The 19,952-nt window shown below is 38.7% G+C and overlaps 2 protein-coding genes and 3 non-coding genes across 13 annotated transcripts in view; 1 reads left to right on the top strand and 4 right to left on the bottom strand.

Annotated features, from left to right (window-relative positions):
* Nucleotides 1-7: 7 nt before the first annotated feature.
* Nucleotides 8-7,762, bottom strand: Gnl3 (G protein nucleolar 3). The gene is made up of 15 exons (XM_077796210.1): nt 7,652-7,762; nt 7,006-7,064; nt 6,651-6,788; nt 6,433-6,543; nt 5,753-5,833; nt 5,223-5,355; nt 4,237-4,349; nt 3,891-4,008; nt 3,115-3,202; nt 2,408-2,582; nt 2,141-2,283; nt 1,669-1,802; nt 1,422-1,567; nt 1,226-1,295; nt 8-1,140 (listed from the first exon to the last, which is right to left on the bottom strand). Exons 1-15 carry the CDS (start codon nt 7,662-7,664, stop codon nt 1,061-1,063), a joined length of 1,602 nt encoding a protein of 533 aa, XP_077652336.1. The 5' UTR covers nt 7,665-7,762; the 3' UTR covers nt 8-1,060.
* On the bottom strand, nt 2,641-2,717 carry LOC113182665 (small nucleolar RNA SNORD69). The gene has a single exon (XR_003300771.1). It is a non-coding gene; the product is annotated as a small nucleolar RNA SNORD69 (small nucleolar RNA).
* Nucleotides 4,107-4,190, bottom strand: LOC144254037 (small nucleolar RNA SNORD19B). The gene has a single exon (XR_013343411.1). It is a non-coding gene; the product is annotated as a small nucleolar RNA SNORD19B (small nucleolar RNA).
* LOC113182669 (small nucleolar RNA SNORD19) lies at nt 5,092-5,169 on the bottom strand. Its single transcript, XR_003300775.1, has one exon. It is a non-coding gene; the product is annotated as a small nucleolar RNA SNORD19 (small nucleolar RNA).
* A 135-nt stretch (nt 7,763-7,897) lies between the features above and the next one.
* Nucleotides 7,898-19,952, top strand: part of Pbrm1 (polybromo 1) — a 92,929-nt gene continuing 80,874 nt past the window's right edge. For 2 of the 9 annotated variants that reach the window (XM_077796208.1, XM_077796205.1), the window contains exons 1-6: nt 7,903-8,021; nt 10,744-10,869; nt 12,497-12,649; nt 13,566-13,663; nt 17,760-17,907; nt 18,719-18,862. In XM_077796208.1, coding sequence (XP_077652334.1) covers nt 10,822-10,869; nt 12,497-12,649; nt 13,566-13,663; nt 17,760-17,907; nt 18,719-18,862 — 591 coding nt within the window. In that variant the 5' untranslated portion in view covers nt 7,903-8,021; nt 10,744-10,821. Of the gene's footprint in view, nt 8,022-10,743; nt 10,870-12,496; nt 12,650-13,565; nt 13,664-17,759; nt 17,908-18,718; nt 18,863-19,952 lie in introns of all 9 variants that reach the window. The other 7 variants (XM_077796209.1, XM_077796206.1, XM_077796207.1 and 4 more) reach the window with 5 other exon arrangements.

Here is a 19,952-nt window from a genome sequence, read left to right as displayed (position 1 = left end):
TATAAGCATTTCTCAGGAAATCCTTGAAAGTAACAGTGTGGGAAGTAACAGTTGGTAGGCCTCAATTCCTATTTGTTGCAACCCATGGAAAAAGAGATGTTTCAGCTCAGTAAAGATGACAAATTGCCCTGTCTGGTAGTCAGTTCCCAGATAGACTATAAATATGTCTCCATCTGTCTTACCAACTGTTTGCTTACTACAGTGCTGACTGGCCAGAAGAAAGAACTGATAAGACTGATATAACCAGTTCAGCTAGCTCGGATGGTTAGCTCAAAACTGCTGCCTGGTTTTAATTTTGTAAACCTGTGGCCCAATCTGTAAATAAACCTACATTTTTCAGTAGACTTCTCTGCTTTCAGATAAATACTTCTATCCCTTCACTGTTTGAGAGGAGTTTAATGTAGATTTTTAAAATATATATATATATTTTTTAGTCATTGATGGTCCTTTATTGTTTATATGCAATGTTGAGAATCAAATCCAGTGTGTCACATATGCTAGGCAAGTGCTCTACCACTGTATATATTTTTAAAAACTGTATTTGTATTAATGTATACATCATAACACATATTCACAAAATTTACACTTTGTCATGGCAAAACTGGCACATTATACACATGCTAGGAGCCACAGCAAAAATATTGATACAGGTACCTTTGGTTTAGGTGACTGCCAGCTAGCCATTGAGATTATGATTATGTTAAGTTTTACATTCATATGAAAATTGGACTCCTGCTGTTTACCTCGGCCTGTCTCAGGTTACTCATGTCACTCATGTAATGGAAGAGATCCCATTGGTTGGGGAAGGATAGTAGGAGGGAATTTCCGGGGGATGTGCGCGCGCCCGGTTCCGGTGGCACGTGGGTCAATGGGCTGGCTAGCAAGAGCACAGGGATCGCTGGCGGCTTTTTTAAAATAAAGCTTTGCTTCCCACTTGAGCGGTTCATGTTTCTGTGTCTAGCCAGGTTGCGGCTACTGCAGCCGGGTTGCGGCATACACAGAACATTCTGATAGTTTGCTTAAGATGTTAAGGAAATCCTTATAAAAGGACAAGTTTCTGTTACACATAATCTGTGCTGAAATCATAAGCATCATCTTCTTGAGTCATTTTATCCAAGTTTAAAGAGCTTGCAGATTCACCTGAAATGGAGAAAAATAAAGTGAGGTTTACAAAGCAATTCTATGCTTAAGCTGCTTTGTTAGAAGTCCTTAGCCTCAAGCTCACCTGCTGTAGATTCTTCAGGTGGTGGTGGCTCTCTTTTCTCTTCTATAGGAGGCATGTCTGAGATCTTTTCCTATGGGATAAAGAAATGAATGTACACTTGTTACAATACCAGAAAACTCACTAGACTCACTTTGACTCAGAGAGAGAATACATTTACATCAGCTTCTTCACAGTCAACAATCTCTTCCTCACTGACCATGTCTTCATTGTCCTTCCCCTCCTCCTGTTTTCTTTCTCTCTGTCTTGGTAATTCTTCAGGTATGTCCTTTTCCTCTATTACTCCATTTGTCAGACCCGAAGACTGGAAAAGTATGCTCTTGGCTAAACGAGGGCCCCTGATGGCTAGTAAAGGAAAAAAAAAAAAAGACCATATAAACAGATATAACCTAATAAAGGTCTTTTAAGCAGATGAAAATAAGCAGTGAAACAAAAGTCTCTCTCACCTTCTATGCTATGTGCATTGCTCTTTTCCAGTTCCTCAAGATTTAAGCCCCTTTTCATGCCTGCCACAATACTTTCATTAAAATGTGGAGGAGTCCAGGAAGTTGGGGGATGACAATAGTAACTTAATGAGGCACTGAAATTAAAAATAAGATCTATCAAAAAAACAGTTACTGCCAGGTGAATCTAGTGGCTTAGGAGGCTGAGGCAGGAAGATTCCAAGTTCAAAGTCAGCTTCAGCAACTTAGCAAAGCCCTAAACAACTTTGGCAAGACTCTGTCTCAAAAAAACAAAACAAAAACAAAACACAGAACTAAAGGGCTGGGGATGTGGCTAAGTGCTCCTGGGTTCAATTACTGGTACCCCCCCACACACACACACCCACACAAACGTGCTGGGGATGGATGTGGCTCAGCAATGGAGAGCTCCTGGGTTCGATCCCTAGTACTCAAACAATGCCAATAGAATCCTTACCCTGTCCACTCAGACCACAGTAGTTTGGCAGCACGTTCAACATTTGGGCTTCCACCTTTTTGGTGCAGACCTCTCCTCTGAGCAAGTTTAGTAAACAATTCCAGAGAATTCTTATAGTCTGGGACAGTATAATGCAGTACAACCTTAAAGCAAAATAGGAAATTTCATCTGACTAATTGAGTAAATGAAAAAAAAAATATCTATTTAAAATGCTTATACTACAAAATGGTGGTGAGGAGCTCAATAGAAGGGGAAGGAGTTCTTTACCTGTCGAGCATCAGCCTGGGACAGGATGGCACTGGCAGCCTCCATTGGTTTTACTGTTTCAATACTTGCTGGACTCCGCAGAGCAAGTGCAGTTAAGGAGTTAAGTGGTGACACAATCAAACTTGGACTATCTATGATTGTGATCTGTTTGTCTAAGGGAACAATCTGCATATTCCTGAAAGAAAAGAAATAGAATCACCAGGGGCACAGGTTATATCTGGAGGGCAACAGAGAACACGAAGCTCAGGGTTGGATTGAACAAACTCAACACAGTGAGTCAGATCCAATTTATCATCATTTGCTTCGTGTTTACCTGAAAGCCTAACATTGTATTCATTTTTTTTTAGAGAAAAGCACTACATGTTGTAGTTCACATACCTACCTAAACACATGACTCTTTCCTCTACCCTAAATACTGTCATTTTTTTCTACCTGGCAACCTGTCTCATTTCCCAAAGCCAGGTGCAAACATCACTTTCTCCGAGGCGGCTCTTTTCTCTCTCAAATTAGTTGCTTAATTTGTCTTTAAAACTATATTGCAGGCAGCCACCCCACTCCAATCAATTCTTCCCCAAGCACACCGCTGGTTCCACCCTCTTTACTGAAAGTTTTAAAGAACAGGAAATTACCATCCTCGGGATAATAAAATAAAATCATATTTACTCATCTATAAGAAAAATTCTTTGTTATAGAACACCATAATTTACCTTGTAAGACCCATGGAAACACCAACATTACATATCCGCTCTTTTTTTAAGCTGTTAATGATGCTGCTCTTGCCTACATTTGGGAAACCTACAAATAAATAATTCACAGATATAAAACACAGTATGGACTGATCATTATGAAATTTCCTCTGCACAATTTTATGTTTGCCCGATGTTTAGAGCAAGAGTTGGATCTGAGTGTCTTCGCAACACTAGGACCAATAATTAGCTCCTTCATTCCTTACAGAAGTAATAAGAGGGCAGGAAAATACTATTAATGCAAATAAAGGAGGAGTATGCCTGTAGGTATTCATTTGCAGTGCTAAGGATAGAACACAAGGCCTTGCACATGAAAAACAAATGCTCTTACCACTGAGCTACATCCATATCTACCATGAGCCAACTTGCTACAGTGAACTGAACTTAGGAGCAATTATGTAAGTTTTTCTCTAAATCTTTTGTGTGGTGGTAAATGGGGCAAGAGCTAATTTTTGAGCAAACTATTTCATAACCTTGTTCTCACTTAATATCAGCTAAGTAGATCTTGAAATTTGATTGAACTCAGGGGCACTAGACCACCGAGCCACACCCCCTGCCCTATTTTGTATTTTACTTAGAAACAGAGTTTCACTGATTTGCTTAGCACCTTGCTAAATTCCTGAGACTGGCTTTGAACTCTCCTATCTTTCTGAGCTGCTGAGGATTACAGGCATATTGACCTACTAAGTAGTTCTTGACTCAAGAAAAAAGGTAGAATGTGGTGAATTAAAACTCACCAATTACTCCAACGTGAATAGCTCTGCCGTAAGTCTCCTGAAAACCTCCAAGAAGTTTCAAGAGGCATTCTTTGCCAAAGCACACTTTATGTTTGAGTGGAACAGCTTTCTTCTTCATCTTGACATGTTAAAATTCAAAATACATTAGTTTAATTATTCTGACAATAGATAAAACCCAAGAAATCTGGCATCACTAGACAATTGCCTTTCAGATATCTCTGGATGAAATCAGAGTTGGATCTTATTATCTTTCATTTTTTAAAATCAATATTTTGCATACTCATCATATTTCAACCATTGAAAATCTGAAAGAACCACACTTCTCACCACTAATAGTAAAGTGTACCTTGGTTATCTTCCCTTTGTCCTTCAGGTATGTTGAGGCTTTAAACACCACTGTTGGCAATTCTTTCTTCAAATAATTTAGCCAGCTCTCCAAATTCTCCCTTGGTATTAGATCTGATAGGAATTACAAATATGACATATACTTCAATTTAAATTTCACTACTGTTTGCCTTTTTTCAAAAGGATTTAAATGGAAAATGAGGGAAGGGCAAGCTGCTCCCATCCTAATATCTACACTTCTGTATTTCAGTTCCTCCTGTATAGCTCAAACTTCCAGAACTGAAGTCAACCTCTACATTATACCCTAAAGTTATTTCCAGGATTTACCCTCAATTAATTTAACAACCTGGGTTTCTAACCTTAACAGTGATTATTCTTACTTTATGTTTCAAAGAGTCTCTGTTCTGGTTTCTACTCTCTGGTTTCACCCTTCCACTGCTCAAACCTAGACAATCTTTCATTTAAATATTTGTCACATACATTTCACTTGCTTTGAGCTAATACTCAATATTGTGCAGGTGGTAGGAATTTTGAACACTGTCATCACATTTTGAAGGGGAAAACCAGGGATTAAGGGGCGCTTAACCACTGGGCCACATCCCCAGCCTTTTGTATTTTATTTAGAGACAAGGTCTCACTGAGTTGCTAAGTCTGGCTTTGAACTCATGATCCTCCTGCCATAGCCTCCCAAGTCACTGGGATTACAGGCATGCACCACTGCACCCAAATCTCAACAGTTCTTTACATGAAAGTACCAAATAGCAAAAGAATAGGAAAAAACAGTCCTATCACTTGTAGAAACAACCTACTTCCCACCACCCAGCGCTATCTTTGGCAACTACAGTGCACGTGCTCTGGCTTTGTTGAGGTCAGAGTTGGATCTTATCAGTCTTCAGTGACAATCAAGACTGTTCAGATGTTTTCCTCATACCTCACTCGTGCAGGTTGAAAAAAAAAAAAAAGACCAAAGACATCCCTTTTCCTCACCTGATTTATTTAATACAAGTACCAGCTTTTTATGTCCACTCTGGACAATAGCATCTTCTACCTGAGGACACCTACAACCAAGAGGATCTCTGGCGTCCAACACTTCTAGCAAAACATCTGAGGCTTCAATCACCTGTCAAGGAATAAATAATCATAATGCACTCCTTGTTTTGGGAATATCTTTATCATGAGTCTACTGGGATTATCTACTTGGCAACAAGGTAAGCTTAGAGTTGGAGCTCATGTCTTCACTTTAGAATGGAGAACATTGAAATGTTTATCATTTCTCATATAGCTTGCTCAGCAGCCTCTGAACAGCATGGGTTTTAAAGTGTAACTACCCCCATCTTCTGAATATGTCACCACCCTCATTGAATTATGTAGTCTGATAGGCCCTTTTAGCCTTGGGAACAACTACACCAAGAATATACCACCCTGTTGATCTTGGAGTTACCTTTACAAGGCTGGTGCCAGGAGTCTTAATTTTTTGAATCAATACCAATTTTTGACACTGACCTAGACTAAGGTACCTTTTTAAGTTCCTGACAATATAACTTCTTTGGGTGCTGTTTGCTCAACTTGGCTTTCTTACTTTTGCATTGTTCCAATTCCTAGAGAATATAATAAGGATGAAAGGACACAAAATTAGATATATGGCAATTGTAACCTGTATTTTCCACGATTAGGATCAGTGTAGTTGACTTTTTTTCAGTATTTATTTTTGATTGTACATGATACCTTTATTTTGGTTATTTATTCTTATGTGGTACTGAGGATCGAACCCAGGGCCTCGCACATGCTAGGCGAGCGCTCTACCGCTGAGCCATTACCTCTGATTTTTAAAAAATATTTATTTTTTAGTTGAAAGTGAACACAATACCTTTATTTTTTATATTCATGTGGTGCTGAGGATCGAACCTCATGCATGCTAGGCAAGCACTCCTCCTCTGAGGTACAACCTGAGCCCCAATTTTTAAAATACTGAAAATTGTCTGAACTCAAGTTATCTTCCTCCCAAAAGGTCCACCAACCTATATATATGCAACTCATTTCTTTTCTTTTTTTCCGTTGTAGAGTGAACCTTTATTTTATTTTTTAATGTGGTACTGAGGATAGAACCCAGTACCTCACACATGCTAGGCAAGTGCTCTACCACTGAGCTATAACCCCAGCCCGTCATTTCTTATTTTTTAAAAAGATGTAATCCTACCTCCACAGGTTCCACATCAGATGGCTCACCAACAGGATTAGTTTCAAGTTTTCTTTTCTTTTCTTGTTCCTTCTGCCTATCAAGTTTCTGCTGTTGTTTTAGTTCTTCCAGCTGTGTCCAAGAGAAATGAGAAACAAGTGAGACAGTGATGATTAATGTTGTTAACTTATTTTAGAACACTTCTTTATTTTGGAAGTGTTTTGGTTAACATAACTTACCTGCTGTTTCCTTAGCTCAGCTTCCCTAAGAAGAGCTTCCTTAAAAGGAGCACTATTTGGAACTCCTGGGTCTTTCCTAGGCTTTTTGTGACCCCGTTTTTTAGCTTCCCTTCTCAATTTCCGATGATGCTCCCGAACCTATTATGAAAAAAAAAAATTCCATTTAATAAAAAAAAAAAAAATCTTTCTACTTGAACAGAATTTAAGTGAAAAACTAGACTGGCTGCAGTTCAGTTAATCCTTTAAAAATGTCCTAAAGAAATGGTTTAATTGGAATCATATAAACAACAAATATATGTTTAAAACAGCAAGAAAATGTCACTAGTACACCTGTCCCAAGAAAAACACTTCTTACCTTTTTTTGGATTTTATACCGCTTATGACAAGTCATGCGTTTACTTGCTTTCTTCAACTCTACAAAAAATAACAAAAAGTTTTAAAATGAAATAGCCACAAATGATCAGTATATTTAGTTTTTGTTGAGTAGACTATGCTGGCATGTCTTTTTTTCTGTTAAGACGTTAGTTATACCTACATTTAATAATTATGTGGCGTACATGCCATTTTCAAATCCCACTGAATGGATTCAATAGATCAGAAATGGAGCCATTCCCCGCACCTACTCTTCCGACATTAGAATGAGGTCACACACAGGAACGTGAGACCCTGAAGGGCAGCCACTTCGGATCAAGCACCACCAATCACAGGCAGGAGGAACAGCGCGTTTGGAAGGCGGCTCTCCACTCTTAGCCGCAGAAGGGAAAACACTGGTCTGGACTTCTCCACCCTTCGGGCCAAGCCTTCCTTGTGGACAGTGGGTTCACGGTTAACAGGATCGACTGGGGCCTTGCAACCCTCATTCTACGAGGGAACGCGGGAACAGGGCCTCCACAGTCCACCCCCCACCTCCGCAGAGACCAAGTCATAAAAGAACGCCCTGGAGAGTTCTGCGATCGCCAGAGGTAGGGGCCTCTTCACCCCCTTCTGGAGACCCCACTCACTCGGCCGCTTCATGGTGTAGCCGGTCAAAACAGCAGCCGCCACAGAGATACCAGAAAACGACGTAACTCCGCGAGCGCCACGTGCTAACTGAGGCCACGGCTGAACGTCACGCACTCACGCTACTGCCGTAAAGTGCGACGCCGTTCTTTCGCGTGCGCGCGCACGCAGTGTCGCGCAGAATTGGGTTCGTCTGGCGGCCGCGGGCTAGTTTTACGGCAGCGCTGGGAGGGGTGAGGGCAGTGAGGGCGGCGGGTGCCGGAGACGGCAGCGGCCGCGGCCGAAGGAGCAATAGCAGCAGCCGTGGCGGCCACGGGGCGGGGCGCGGCGGTCGGCGACCGCGGCCGGGGCTGCAGGCGGCGGAGCGGCTGGGTAAGGCCGGGCCTGGGACGGGCGGGGCCGTTTCCCCTCGGCCAGCCGCCGGGCCTTTGTGTGGGCCCGGGCGGGCGGGAGCCGCGGTGGAGGCCCCGCCCCGGCCGTAGAGACGCGCTGGTCGGGCCGGGCGCGGGCGGGGCGGGGCGGGGCGCGGCAGCGGGCCTCCGGACGGGCCCAGGAGCCTTGCCGCACCTGCCGGCCGGGACAAAGGCGCGCCACTGCCTGGAAATTCCCCGCGCCCCTCTTTCCCGCTCGTCGCCAGGCAGCTTCATAGCTGTCAACGTTTCCCTTAGTCCCCGGTACGAGTGACAGGTTGGGAAAGTCCTTCATTTTCTCCGCCTTTCAGGGCCTTCTTTTTTTTGTTGTGTCTTGACGGTTCGACACAAACTCTTCTAATGACTTTTCTTGTCGTATAATTGTTCAAAACCGTGTATTTTTATTAGTGGGACTTATTTTTATAGTAAGGCCAGATATTTGAGCTTCTCATCTGCAACACCAAAAAGAATCGAGGTTTTGTAAACTATTTGCTGGTTTTAAAATATTTTTTCATCTTAGAGTTTTCTTTACTTTCTGAAAGGGAAGCATAGTCTTTTATTATAAAAAATAACATTGGCTTTACAAATGAGGAATACATACTAGAGTGGATGTAGAAATTCTCAACTATAAAAGCATATGTTGGGGCAAAACATTTTAATCCAGACTCCTCAAAAAAAAATTCTAGATATTTTTTATTTTATTTAGTTGTAATCTTTTTCTGAAATATGATTTGGAAGTAAATTGGATTCAAGATAGAGGAGTATAATTTTTGCTTTAGTAATTGTTTACACATGGACCATATTTTGAGTTTAAGAGAAAATGGAAGATTGGAAAGAATCTTTTTAAGAAGTGTTTTAGAACTTCTTAAAACAGTTACAAATATGTGTGTGGATGAATGGAAGGGCCTTCACCACTTTCTTTGGCTTTAGGAGTATATACCACAAATAAGAATACTTTTCCAAAGTCTGCAAGGTAAACAAATTGTAGTTTGTTTATACAATAGCTGTGATCAAGCCATCAAATATCACAAAGAAGAATGTTGACTTTGAAGAATCTATTCTAAGTTAATACACAGGCTACAAAATAACTTATATGGTTTGTTAACACTTGTGGGTTTTTTTGTTTTTTTTTTTTTAAAGGTTACTAAGGCATAGATAAATACAAAAAGCTCTGAATGCCAATAGAAGGGTGGTTTTTCTCTGAGTAGAAGAATTGAAGGTGTTTGGTGTTTTTACCTGAGTATTTTGTTTTTCAAGATTTTGTTTTAGGCATGTATTACAGTACTAAATATCACTAGAAGCACAGAAGAATACTGAAAGTCTTATAAACTATCAAATATACTTTTTGATTATACTGAGTTAATATTTTCCCAGGTGTGTGTAATAGTCTTTACTGCCCACTATAAATTATCATTGGTACTAAAACTTTTGGACTTGTGTCTTAAACAAGGCCATCTTAAAACCTGAAATTAACTTCAAAATCTCTTTCTTTCCTGTTCATGAAAAAATAATTTCTGAAGGGATGGTTACAGACCTTTTTAAACTATTCAAATAAACTTTAATTTTAAAGGTCCTGCTTAAGCCCCACTTTAAATACCTTTATTAAAAAGGTACATTGAGCATCCAGCCTGTACCCAATGCTATTCTCCAGAACAGGATTACAAAAATAAAGGAGACCCTGCTCTTGTGCCTGCAGACTATGTAATCCTAAAGTTAAGCTTTGAAGTGTCAAGGTGATTTCATGTATATATGGTCTTAATAATTCATATATGTACATATATATATATATACACACACATATATATTTTACTGTTCTCACATGAGGAGTGAAGAAACAGATCTGAGAGGTTCTGACTCAGGCAATATCAAACATAATTAGAGGTGGAAGATCTGAGACACCTAATCTTCCAGCATAGGTCCTGTTACTTTTCCCACCTTAGAACATTGCCTTTGTTACCAAACTTCCAAATTACTCTTTGGATTAAAAAAAGTTTTTAAATTATCTTTCACTTGCATCATTTTCTTATCTTACCAAATAATGATTCCAGGATTTTGGGATATTGCATTATCTAAACTACATACACTGGTAATTACTTTTTTTTTTTTTTTTGGTCATTTGATCTCGATAATTTATAAAAGTAATTGTGAACTATCAAAATAGCTGAAGACTAAATTCATGTGATGTCTTTCCAATACAGATAGGACTTTCAGGAAAAATTTGTCTTTCTCTGAATTTTGGGACAGTGGGGCATTTTTCTAGATTCTGCTCACATGAGCCATTCTCGGTCTGTTCCAGCTTACCAACACTTGGTGTCACATGTGAGCCTCCCACATGTGTTCATTCTCCATTCCAGCTCTGTAATTGAACTCTGCTCTTATTGACTAGGGGGCAGTTGGGCAGGCATGCTTCATTCCTGGAATTGACTGTCGTTCCATGTGAGTAAAGGGGAGTCTCAGTGAGACATCTTTCAGCATATGAAAGCATTTGGTTTTAAGATGGAAGATATGTCAGGTACTGTTGGTGCTTGAGCCTTTGCAGCAGTTTGATAGGTGTCAGACAACTGATATGCCTGTTCTCTCTATCTTTCTATAGCAGTTCTATTTGAATGTTTTCTATGTACTTATTTTTACTTTTTCTGACCCTTCTTTTCTATTTCCCCTTTCTCTGCCTTATTCTTTTTCAGTTTTGAATATACTAACATTGAATCAGCACTTCTAAAGCCCTGCCTTCTCTCACTGGCTTCAGTTGGCCTTCAGACATAATGAGGAGACTGGCTTTTCGAGGCGCTGGTTGTGCTCTGGTAAAGCTGGTAAATTACTGATCATCTAAACCCTTTTCCTTTTGTTCCTTGCCTTTTCCCTTCCACCTTTCTTAAATTCTTTCCAAAAAAAGTCCCTCCTGTGTTCATGAAGTTCACCTGTGTCCTTGTCATAGCTTATTTACAAAGGATTGGTTCTTAATTTTTTCAACTTAAAAGAATTGAGGCCAGTTTATCAGCCTTTTATAAAATGAACAAAAATCAAACACAACTTGATTTTTCTTGTCCTAAGCTTTTGGGAGGTTTAGCCACTTTTAGCCAACTTCAAACTGATATCCCATATAATAGACAAAAGCCTAGAGGAAGGAATATCATCACAGTAGGTTCTGTTTTAAATACCAGGAGAACTTCTTTAGAGGAAGAAATGAGACTCTATTTGTCTCTGTTGCTTACCAGGATTTTTTGTTTTACTATATTTTCTATTTCTGGAAGATCCCAGGCTTCTCTCTCCATACTACTGGCAGCCAGTGCTCTGTGGTTCCTATTCATTCATGGTTTCCTGAAATGGAAGGTTAATGAGTAAAACTGGGATCTTTTTTTCTTTTAGCTTTAGTAAAAGACTTTTGAAATCATAATGTGCTGTTTGATACTGTTGCTAAATTGTATAAGCATTGTAGAACTTTCTTGGATGGATAACCTTTCCGTTTTTCTATATCAGATCATTTTAATGGTTGTATTTCTTATGTTATAGTCAAATTAACATATTTGTAAGGTTGTGTTAAGATTAGTTTCTTAGCAGTTGGTCAGAAACTGAGAGCAAATATTTATGTGTTTCTGAACCTTCAAGCAGGATTTAAAAGCTCATGTATGAGGTGCTTTTCCAGATAATTTAATGAGAGTAAAGCTTTGATTTCAAATTTTGAGGTTTAGAATATGTCATATAATTGAAAGGGAGGTTAGTCTGGATTACTAGAAGAGTTTCACAGCACAGTTTTGCTACTTCAGGAATGACAAGTCACGTTAACGGCATTAGCAGGGGTATATCTTGTGGGTCCTGCTGTAACAAATGGGAAAAATTCATTTTCTGGGTTATTAATTTCTGAATACATCTGAAATGCTTGAAAGATAATTGTCTTCTCTCCCTTACTTTCTCCCCCTGCGTTTTTTATACAATTCATTTGCCTTAGGCACTACTTTCTAGTCTTCTCCACATTGTGGCCCACTTGGAGAATAATCATAAGTAGCCTCCAGCAGGAATGACATTGGGGCCTCTGTACCCCAGATTTACCCAGCTGCCCCAGAGGCTCAGGGATCAATACCTCTAGTACACTGTTGTACCTATATGTGGTGGATTGGAAAATGCCAGTCCAGAGTAAATCTGGGGCCAGAAGTGGTTGAGTCATTCAGAATGGGTGATATACAAATGAGTATACTTCTGTTGAATTTTTTCATCAAAGTTTAAAGTGTAGCATTCTGGTAAGTATAAAGAGGCTGAAACGGTGAAGTCCAGGACTTGAATTAAAAAAAATGAAAAAGAGCTTATAGCTAATTAAACTCCTTTGCAACAGTTAAAATATCCTTTTAGATGAAGCAGTAATTTGATAGTAGGCAGCCAGTTGAGGGGCTTGTCGGCAAAGTCAAAATTTAAATGTAAGAACATGGAAATTATTTCTTACAGAAGAAGTTGGATTCCATGGGTTCCAAGAGACGAAGAGCTACCTCCCCTTCCAGCAGTGTCAGCGGGGACTTTGATGATGGGCATCATTCTGTGTCTACACCAGGCCCAAGCAGGAAAAGGAGGAGACTTTCTAATCTTCCAACTGTAGATCCCGTGAGTAACTTGGGTCACACAGTTTCTACCTAATTTCCTTACTCTTTCTTTTATGGTGAAATAGTTCAGATTCCTCTCTGCTTTTTTCCTCTGGCTTTTAACTTTTATGAAAAGTATTTGTTTAGCCACAAGTTCATTGGTAATTATATTATTTAGTATTATGAAACATTGAGTATCATTATGTCATTTAATAAAATGAATGCTTGCTATGTGATGGGTACTGTTCTGGTAATTGGGTTATAGCTTTTTTGTGTGAGGCAAGCCCATTTTTCATGTGGAGCTTAGTTAGCTTTCAATATAGGAGAAGCAGAATTTACATATTAACATTGTTCTGCAAGTGAACAAGTAATAATAAAATGCCCATAGTAGTGATAAATACTAAGAAGAAAAGTTTGGGTGGTTTGAGTTGTTTTGGCCTGAATCTTCTGGAAGATTCTCTATGATGAGCAGGTACCAACCCTGCAGAGTGGCAGGACCAGGGATAGGTTTGATATGTTGTGATTACAGAGAGATGGAAAGGAGTGCTAAGTGCAGTGGCACACACCTATAATTTCAGCTACTTTGGAGGCTGCACGTTTGAGGCCATCCTGGGCAACTTGGTGAAACCCTATCTCAAAATAAACATTTTAAAAAGGGCTACACATGTACTTCAATGGTAGAGTGCTTGCCTAACATGCAACAAGTCCCTGGGTTCAATCCCTAGTAAATGAAGAAAGGAAGAGAAAAAATGAAAATGGTCAGGTAGGAGGAGACTGGTGAGCTTCACCCAACAATGGCATATAAGACCTTTGGGTTCTCATCTGATAATTTGGGGATATATCCTTCCTCTTTGTTTGCCTTTGTGGGTTTTTTTTTTTTTTTTTTGAAGAGTAATTGATTTATTTTTTGGTAATTTGTTTCCTCTTTGTACATGTAGATTGCTGTTTGCCATGAACTCTACAACACCATCCGAGACTATAAGGATGATCAGGGTAGACTCCTCTGTGAGCTCTTCATTAGGGCACCAAAGCGAAGGTGAGTTGGAAGTACATCAGTACACTGGGAGGATTTGTTGGAGGGTCCATGTTTAAAGTTGTTTGGTAATTGAGTTTTCCTTTGGAAGGAATGGCTTAAAAGATATGGGAGTCCATTCTTAGTCCTAGTTGTCAGGATATAGTAAGGCTTTTCAATTTTGGTAAAAAACATAATATAAAATTTATAGTCTTTACTATTTTTAAGTACATACTAAGTGTCAAGTATATTAACATTATTCTGCAACAGCCTCCAGAAATTGTTTCATATTCCAAAACTGAAACTTTATACCGGTTAAACAATTTTCCATTTCTCCTACCTTTCAGCTCCTTGACAACCACCATTCTGCTTTCTGTTTGTGTGATTTTAACTACTTTAGATACTTCTTATGAGTAGAATCATACAGTGTTTATATTTTTATAATTAGCTTATTTCATTTAGCATAAGGCCTTCGAGACTATTCATCTACACTGTAGCATGTAATAGGTTTCCTTTCTTTTTAAGACCTACTAATAGTCCATTGTGTATGAATATCACATTTTGTTTATTCTTGTGTCAGTGGACTCTCGAGTTGCTACTTAGGTTCTTGCTAAGTAATTCAGGGCCTTGCTAAGTTGCTGAGACTGGTCTTGAACTTGTAATCCTCCTGCCTCAGCCTCCTAGTCGCTGGGATTATAGGCGTGCATCACCACTCCTGGCTGCTGCCTGCTCTCAACCAGCAGGCTAGTGCTATGGGTGTCTCTGTGGAATGCATGCTCTCTCGGACGTTAATGGGAGATTAATTAATTGTTTAAGTGTACATAATTTGTGACTCTCTTTTTGAGACAGTGTTGGTTAACGCATTAGGTTACTTGTACATTCAGTTTAACAAAGTTGAAACAGAAGGAATTTCTTGTGTACAAGTCCTCTCTGAAGTCTCAAGTACTATTTCTTTGTTCTGCTATTCTGGGGTATCTCCCTTTTCTGTGTGGTCTAATAAGAGTGTGGCATACTTTGGGGTTTTGTTGTTGTTGTTTGTTTGTTTTTAGTACTGGGATTGAATCCAGGGATGCTTTACCACTGAGTCATATCCCCATTCCTTTTTAGTTTTTGAGACAGGACCTTGCTGAGTTGCTGAGGCTGGCTTCACACTTGTAATCCTCCTGCCTCAGCCTCCCAGGTTGCTGGGATTTCAGGTGTGTACTACCAAATCTGGCAGACTTCAGTTCTTGTGTTTGTCAGAACCTAGCTGTAGTGAAGCTGAAGGCTATTGTCTTTAGTAGCCATACAGCAGCTAAGAATGCAGTATCATCCTAGAAGGGAAAATGGACTTGAGCAGGCTCTGCACATCAGGGCCAGTGTTTCTCAGTATTCTGGTTTAAACATTAATTGTAGTTGGAATGAATTCTGAGTTGGATTGGAATTGTTCCTATTGGTATGAATTCATGGTTTCCAAAGTATGTAAATAAGTGTGTGTGTTTTCCCTAGCTCCGTGTCATGAGACAACTTGGAAGCAGCAATACCCAGTAGCAATGAACAAGTTAGTACAACCTAGTCCTCAGATTTGTTTTTTAAATGCTGTGTATCATTGATAGGAATCAGAGTTCCTTGGGGAAAACAGTTGATTTCCAGGGGATGGGGCAGAGGAAGTGCAAAATGAACCTGGAACATTATATTGTGCCAGGAAATATGCAAGTGCTCATAGGGTGATGAGAACTTGTCAGAAGGACATAGAAAATAGAAGCCTAGGGCTGGGGATGTGGCTCAAGCGGTAGCGCGCTCGCCTGGCATGCGTGTGGCCCGGGTTCGATCCTCAGCACCACATACAAACAAAGATGTTGTGTCCGCCGAGAACTAAACTAAAATAAATAAATAAATTCTCTCTCCCTCTCTCTCCCTCTCCTCTCTCTTTAAAAAAAAAAAAAAAGAAAATAGAAGCCTAAGCCAGGTATGGTGGCGCACACCGTAATCTCAGTGACTTGGAAGGCTGAGACAAGATGATTGCAAGTTCAGAACAGCCTCATCAACTTAGTGAGACTTTGTCTCAAAATGAAAAATATAAAACTCTGGGGATGTAGCACTATAAAGTACCCCTGGTTTCATTCTCTTGTACCAAAAAAAAAAAAAAAAAAAAATAGAAGCTGTCTTACAGCCTCCTGTTAGCCAAACCTGGTGCAGTTTGAGCATCAAAATAATTATTATAAGGGCCTTTAACCCACTTTGTAAAAGAGGAATCCAAGAGTACATGTTAAAATAAATGAGTAAGTTGAAAGTATGAGGCTTCTGCGGTACTTCCCTAGTAAATATGAATCAAGAAAGAATAAATTGGTCAGTAGAAAAACCTTGCAGACACCATCATAATCAAATGCTCAAAGTTAATCTATCTGAGTAATGGGACAAGACAAAAATGATGTGCCACCTGATAGGATACAGTGAGAGGAATGCAGCATCATCTCTGTCATAGTCTTGCTCAAGTAGCATAGCATGAGTTTAATTATCAAGAAAGTAGAAAAATTCAAATGGAGGCACATGCTACAAAGAAACTGGCCTCTAATCTTCAAAAATACCAGGATCATAAAAATCAACAAAAGACTGAAGAGCTATTTCAAAATGAAGGAAACTAAAGAAATATAATTAAATGCAACCTATGATTCAGGACTTGATTATTTTGCTATGAAGGACAAGTTTGGAACAGCTGGCAAAATATGAATAGGGTCTGAGAAGTAGATGTATCAAAGTTTATTTTCTGATTTTGATGGTTGAATTATGGTCTTTGAAGGAAGTATGCAATAAAATATTAGGAATGATGCCAACATTGACTAAAAGGTTTAGAAAAAAAGTTCTTTCTGTTACTACAATTTTTATGTCAGATAAAAAAATATACTAATAAAGAAAGTACAAAACAACAAAATACACACACACACACACACACACGTATACACATACTAAAGAATAGTTATGGGCTGGGGTTGTGACTCAGTTATGGAGTGCTTGCCTAGCACTTGTGAGGCACTGGGTTCATTCCTCAGCACCACATAAAAATAAAATAAAGAAATTTGTATCCACCTAAAACTAAAATAAATATTAAAAAAATAAATGAAATAAGTAGAAAAATGGTATTGTATCCATCTATAACTAAAAATATTTTTTCAAAAAGGATTATAACATGTTAAACAAGGTCCCATGAGAGATTAAAGCTTCCGTGATCATGAAATTCTTTGTATGTTACAGCTCTTCTCTTAACATTTCTAGAAGGGAGCTAAATACCCCTGTGGAAGAATTTTTTTAACCACCACTGGGGATTAAACCCAGGGCCTTATATATGCTAGACAAATGCTCTATCCCTGAGTTACATCCTAGCCCTATGGGAAAAATTGAGAAAACCAAATTATTTTTCAGAAAGTTTACTTGTTTTATGAAACACAGTATGGAAAAAATCTAGAAGTAATAATAAACATCCATGAATCTAAATCTGAGAAATTACCTTGGGATTTAACATCATAATTGCTTTTGAAATTCCTTTGTGTCCCTCACTATCCCTGCCGTCCAGTATATACATAATCCTTTTTTTTTTAAGAAAATTCTGGTCATGTTTAGATGGATCTTACTATCCTTTTATCCTTAAGCCAACTTTCTCCTTTGTAACTTAAGTGATTGATATTAAAGCAACATAGGTATCAGATACTTGTTAGTTATTGACAAGAAAAGATTTTGTGGTCACTAATCAGAGAAAAATAAGCCTTTTTTTAAGTGTAGAGAGTTTTGAAATGTGTCTTTTCCCAGCTACTTTGAAAGACCATGAAAGGTTATAAGAAAATACCATTTATATGGGTTTAGGGCTGGAACCCTAAACCTTAGATATTTCATTTATAATGAATATTGTATAAAAATTCATCATGGACATTACTGTAGGTTTTTATATTAATAATATATTTAAAAAGGAGCATACCTGCATCTTGCTTTTGTTATTCCCCTTTTGTTCTAATAATGGGAATGAGATTGATGTCAGATTCTAATTTGGTCTGTCACTTAGAATGTTGGAAGTTACTACAGATAGTTTTGAAATATATTTTTTGTATACTTTGGATTAATAGTATTAAAAAAATTTGAATTATAACAGAAATCAACCAGACTATTATGAAGTGGTTTCTCAACCCATTGACTTGATGAAAATCCAACAGAAACTAAAAATGGAAGAGTATGATGATGTTAATCTGCTGACTGCTGACTTCCAACTGCTTTTTAACAACGCAAAGGCCTATTATAAGGTAAGAAAGCATCAAATTTGGAAACTATTCAGTTTGGTAATTCCCTAGCTTTTTAATATTACCAGTCTGGTGTTGAGTAGTGCTTTCTCTTTATGGTTGAATTCATACTTCTTTTATTAGTAGAGACTGAACACTAGTGATTATGAGGCATTCTTGTTCCTTTTGAAAGGTATCTGCTCAAGTCTTTTGCCCATTTTTCTCTTGGGTTGTAGGGGATTGAACCCTATGCAATCTCCCATTGAGCTGCACACCCCCAGGTCCTAATTTTCATAGTATCTTCTGGTGAACAGAAGTTTTTTTATTTTAATGTAATTAAATTTATCAGTCTGTATTTTTGAATGAGATGTAATTTATACATTCTCTTTAAACCGTAGAATTCAAGAATTTTTAGTTATTCACAAACTCATATAGCCATACACTTAATTTCTTAGAAGAGGGATTGAGGCCCTCATGTTTTGTTTTCTTTTTTTTAAAGGAAGCTCATACAGTTTTTTTTTTTTTTTTTTTAGAGAGAGATAATTTTTTAATATTTATTTTTTAGTTTTTCAGCGGACACAATATCTTTGTTTACATGTGGTACTGAGGATAGAACCCGGCACACATGCCAGGCAAGAGCGCTACCGCTTGAGCCACATCCCCAGCCCCCTCATATTTTCTAATCATAAGAATTTTAAAATGTGTGATAGTAGAGTTTTCAAAGTTGTGCCTTAAAATACTAGCCTCTGCTGATACAAGATGTTTTAAAGGTAGCAATTGATTTATAGTAAAATACTAAAGTGATTTTGTTTTTTCCCTCTTTGCTAATGTACAGCCAGATTCTCCTGAATATAAAGCTGCTTGCAAACTCTGGGATTTGTATCTTCGAACAAGAAATGAGTTTGTTCAGAAAGGAGAAGCAGATGATGAAGATGATGATGAAGATGGACAAGACAATCAAGGCGCAGTGACTGAAGGAGTAAGTGTATAGCTAGAACCAGTCATGGATGGGCTGTGGGAAGGTGGATGGGGCACTTACCTGTGATTCCCTCTGGGCCATTGTGGGAAGCTGGACTGACTTCCTGTGCTGTTTTGTTGTATTAGTTAACTGGGTAAATGGACAGTTCTCTCAGGTGGAGAGCCCAGCTCCAATTTCAAATGATCTTGGACGTTCTGGACAGTGTGTTTCATGCATGGTTGTTTTTATGAATTGCTTTTATATCAATGCATGTTTTATGCACAGTTTTAAAGAGAATCTTGGTATTATTGAGGACTAATCCAACATTGCTGGACATAAGACATTATGTAGGGTAGTCATTGTTTTGATTATAAAAATCAATAGAATCACCTTAGGAATACTTTTATGGGTTAGACTGGTTACTGTTCGTACGACTTGCCAGGAGTGCTTCTGCTTCATGAATTCTGTAATTGTTCTGTGCTTCATTTGGTTTTCCCTGTGACTGGCTCTTTTTTATTATTCTAATGTTAGTTAAAAATAGTGTCAACCAAGAGAGAACTTTCCTGATCCCCCATCCAAATTGCTATACATTCTCTCTTTTCACCCTCACCTGCCCCAATGTCTCATTGTTATTACCTGTGTTCTTCCCTTTTTATTACTATATGTGAAATAACTTATTAGTTAATGTGTCTATTTTCTGTCTTCCCCTAAGTACAATGATAACTCATCAAAGGGTAGCACTTGTTTTTTTTGGGGGGGGGGCGGGTACTAGGGATTAAATTCAGGGGCACTTGACAGGGTCTCACTGAGTTGCTCAGCACCTTGCTTTTACTGAGGCTGGGTTTGAACTTGCTGTTCCTACCTCAGCCTCCCAAGCCACTAGAATTACAGGTGTGTACCACCGTGCCCCACAGAGCGTAGCATCTTGTTCACCTATTCCTGGCATCAAAACTATGCCTGACATGTAGATACTGGTAAATATTTGCTTAATGAAAACATTCAAAAAGGGGGAAAAAATAGTGGGGGGATTAGAACTCTCTTCTGCAACTGTATTGTAAAAAGAAAAAATGCACAACACAGAGCATTCCACTTTCTTCTATAAGTCACCTAG

Source organism: Urocitellus parryii, chromosome 3, assembly GCF_045843805.1.
Source record: "Urocitellus parryii isolate mUroPar1 chromosome 3, mUroPar1.hap1, whole genome shotgun sequence".
Lineage (NCBI taxonomy): Eukaryota > Metazoa > Chordata > Mammalia > Rodentia > Sciuridae > Urocitellus > Urocitellus parryii.
This window is presented reverse-complemented; position numbering and strand designations above follow the sequence as displayed.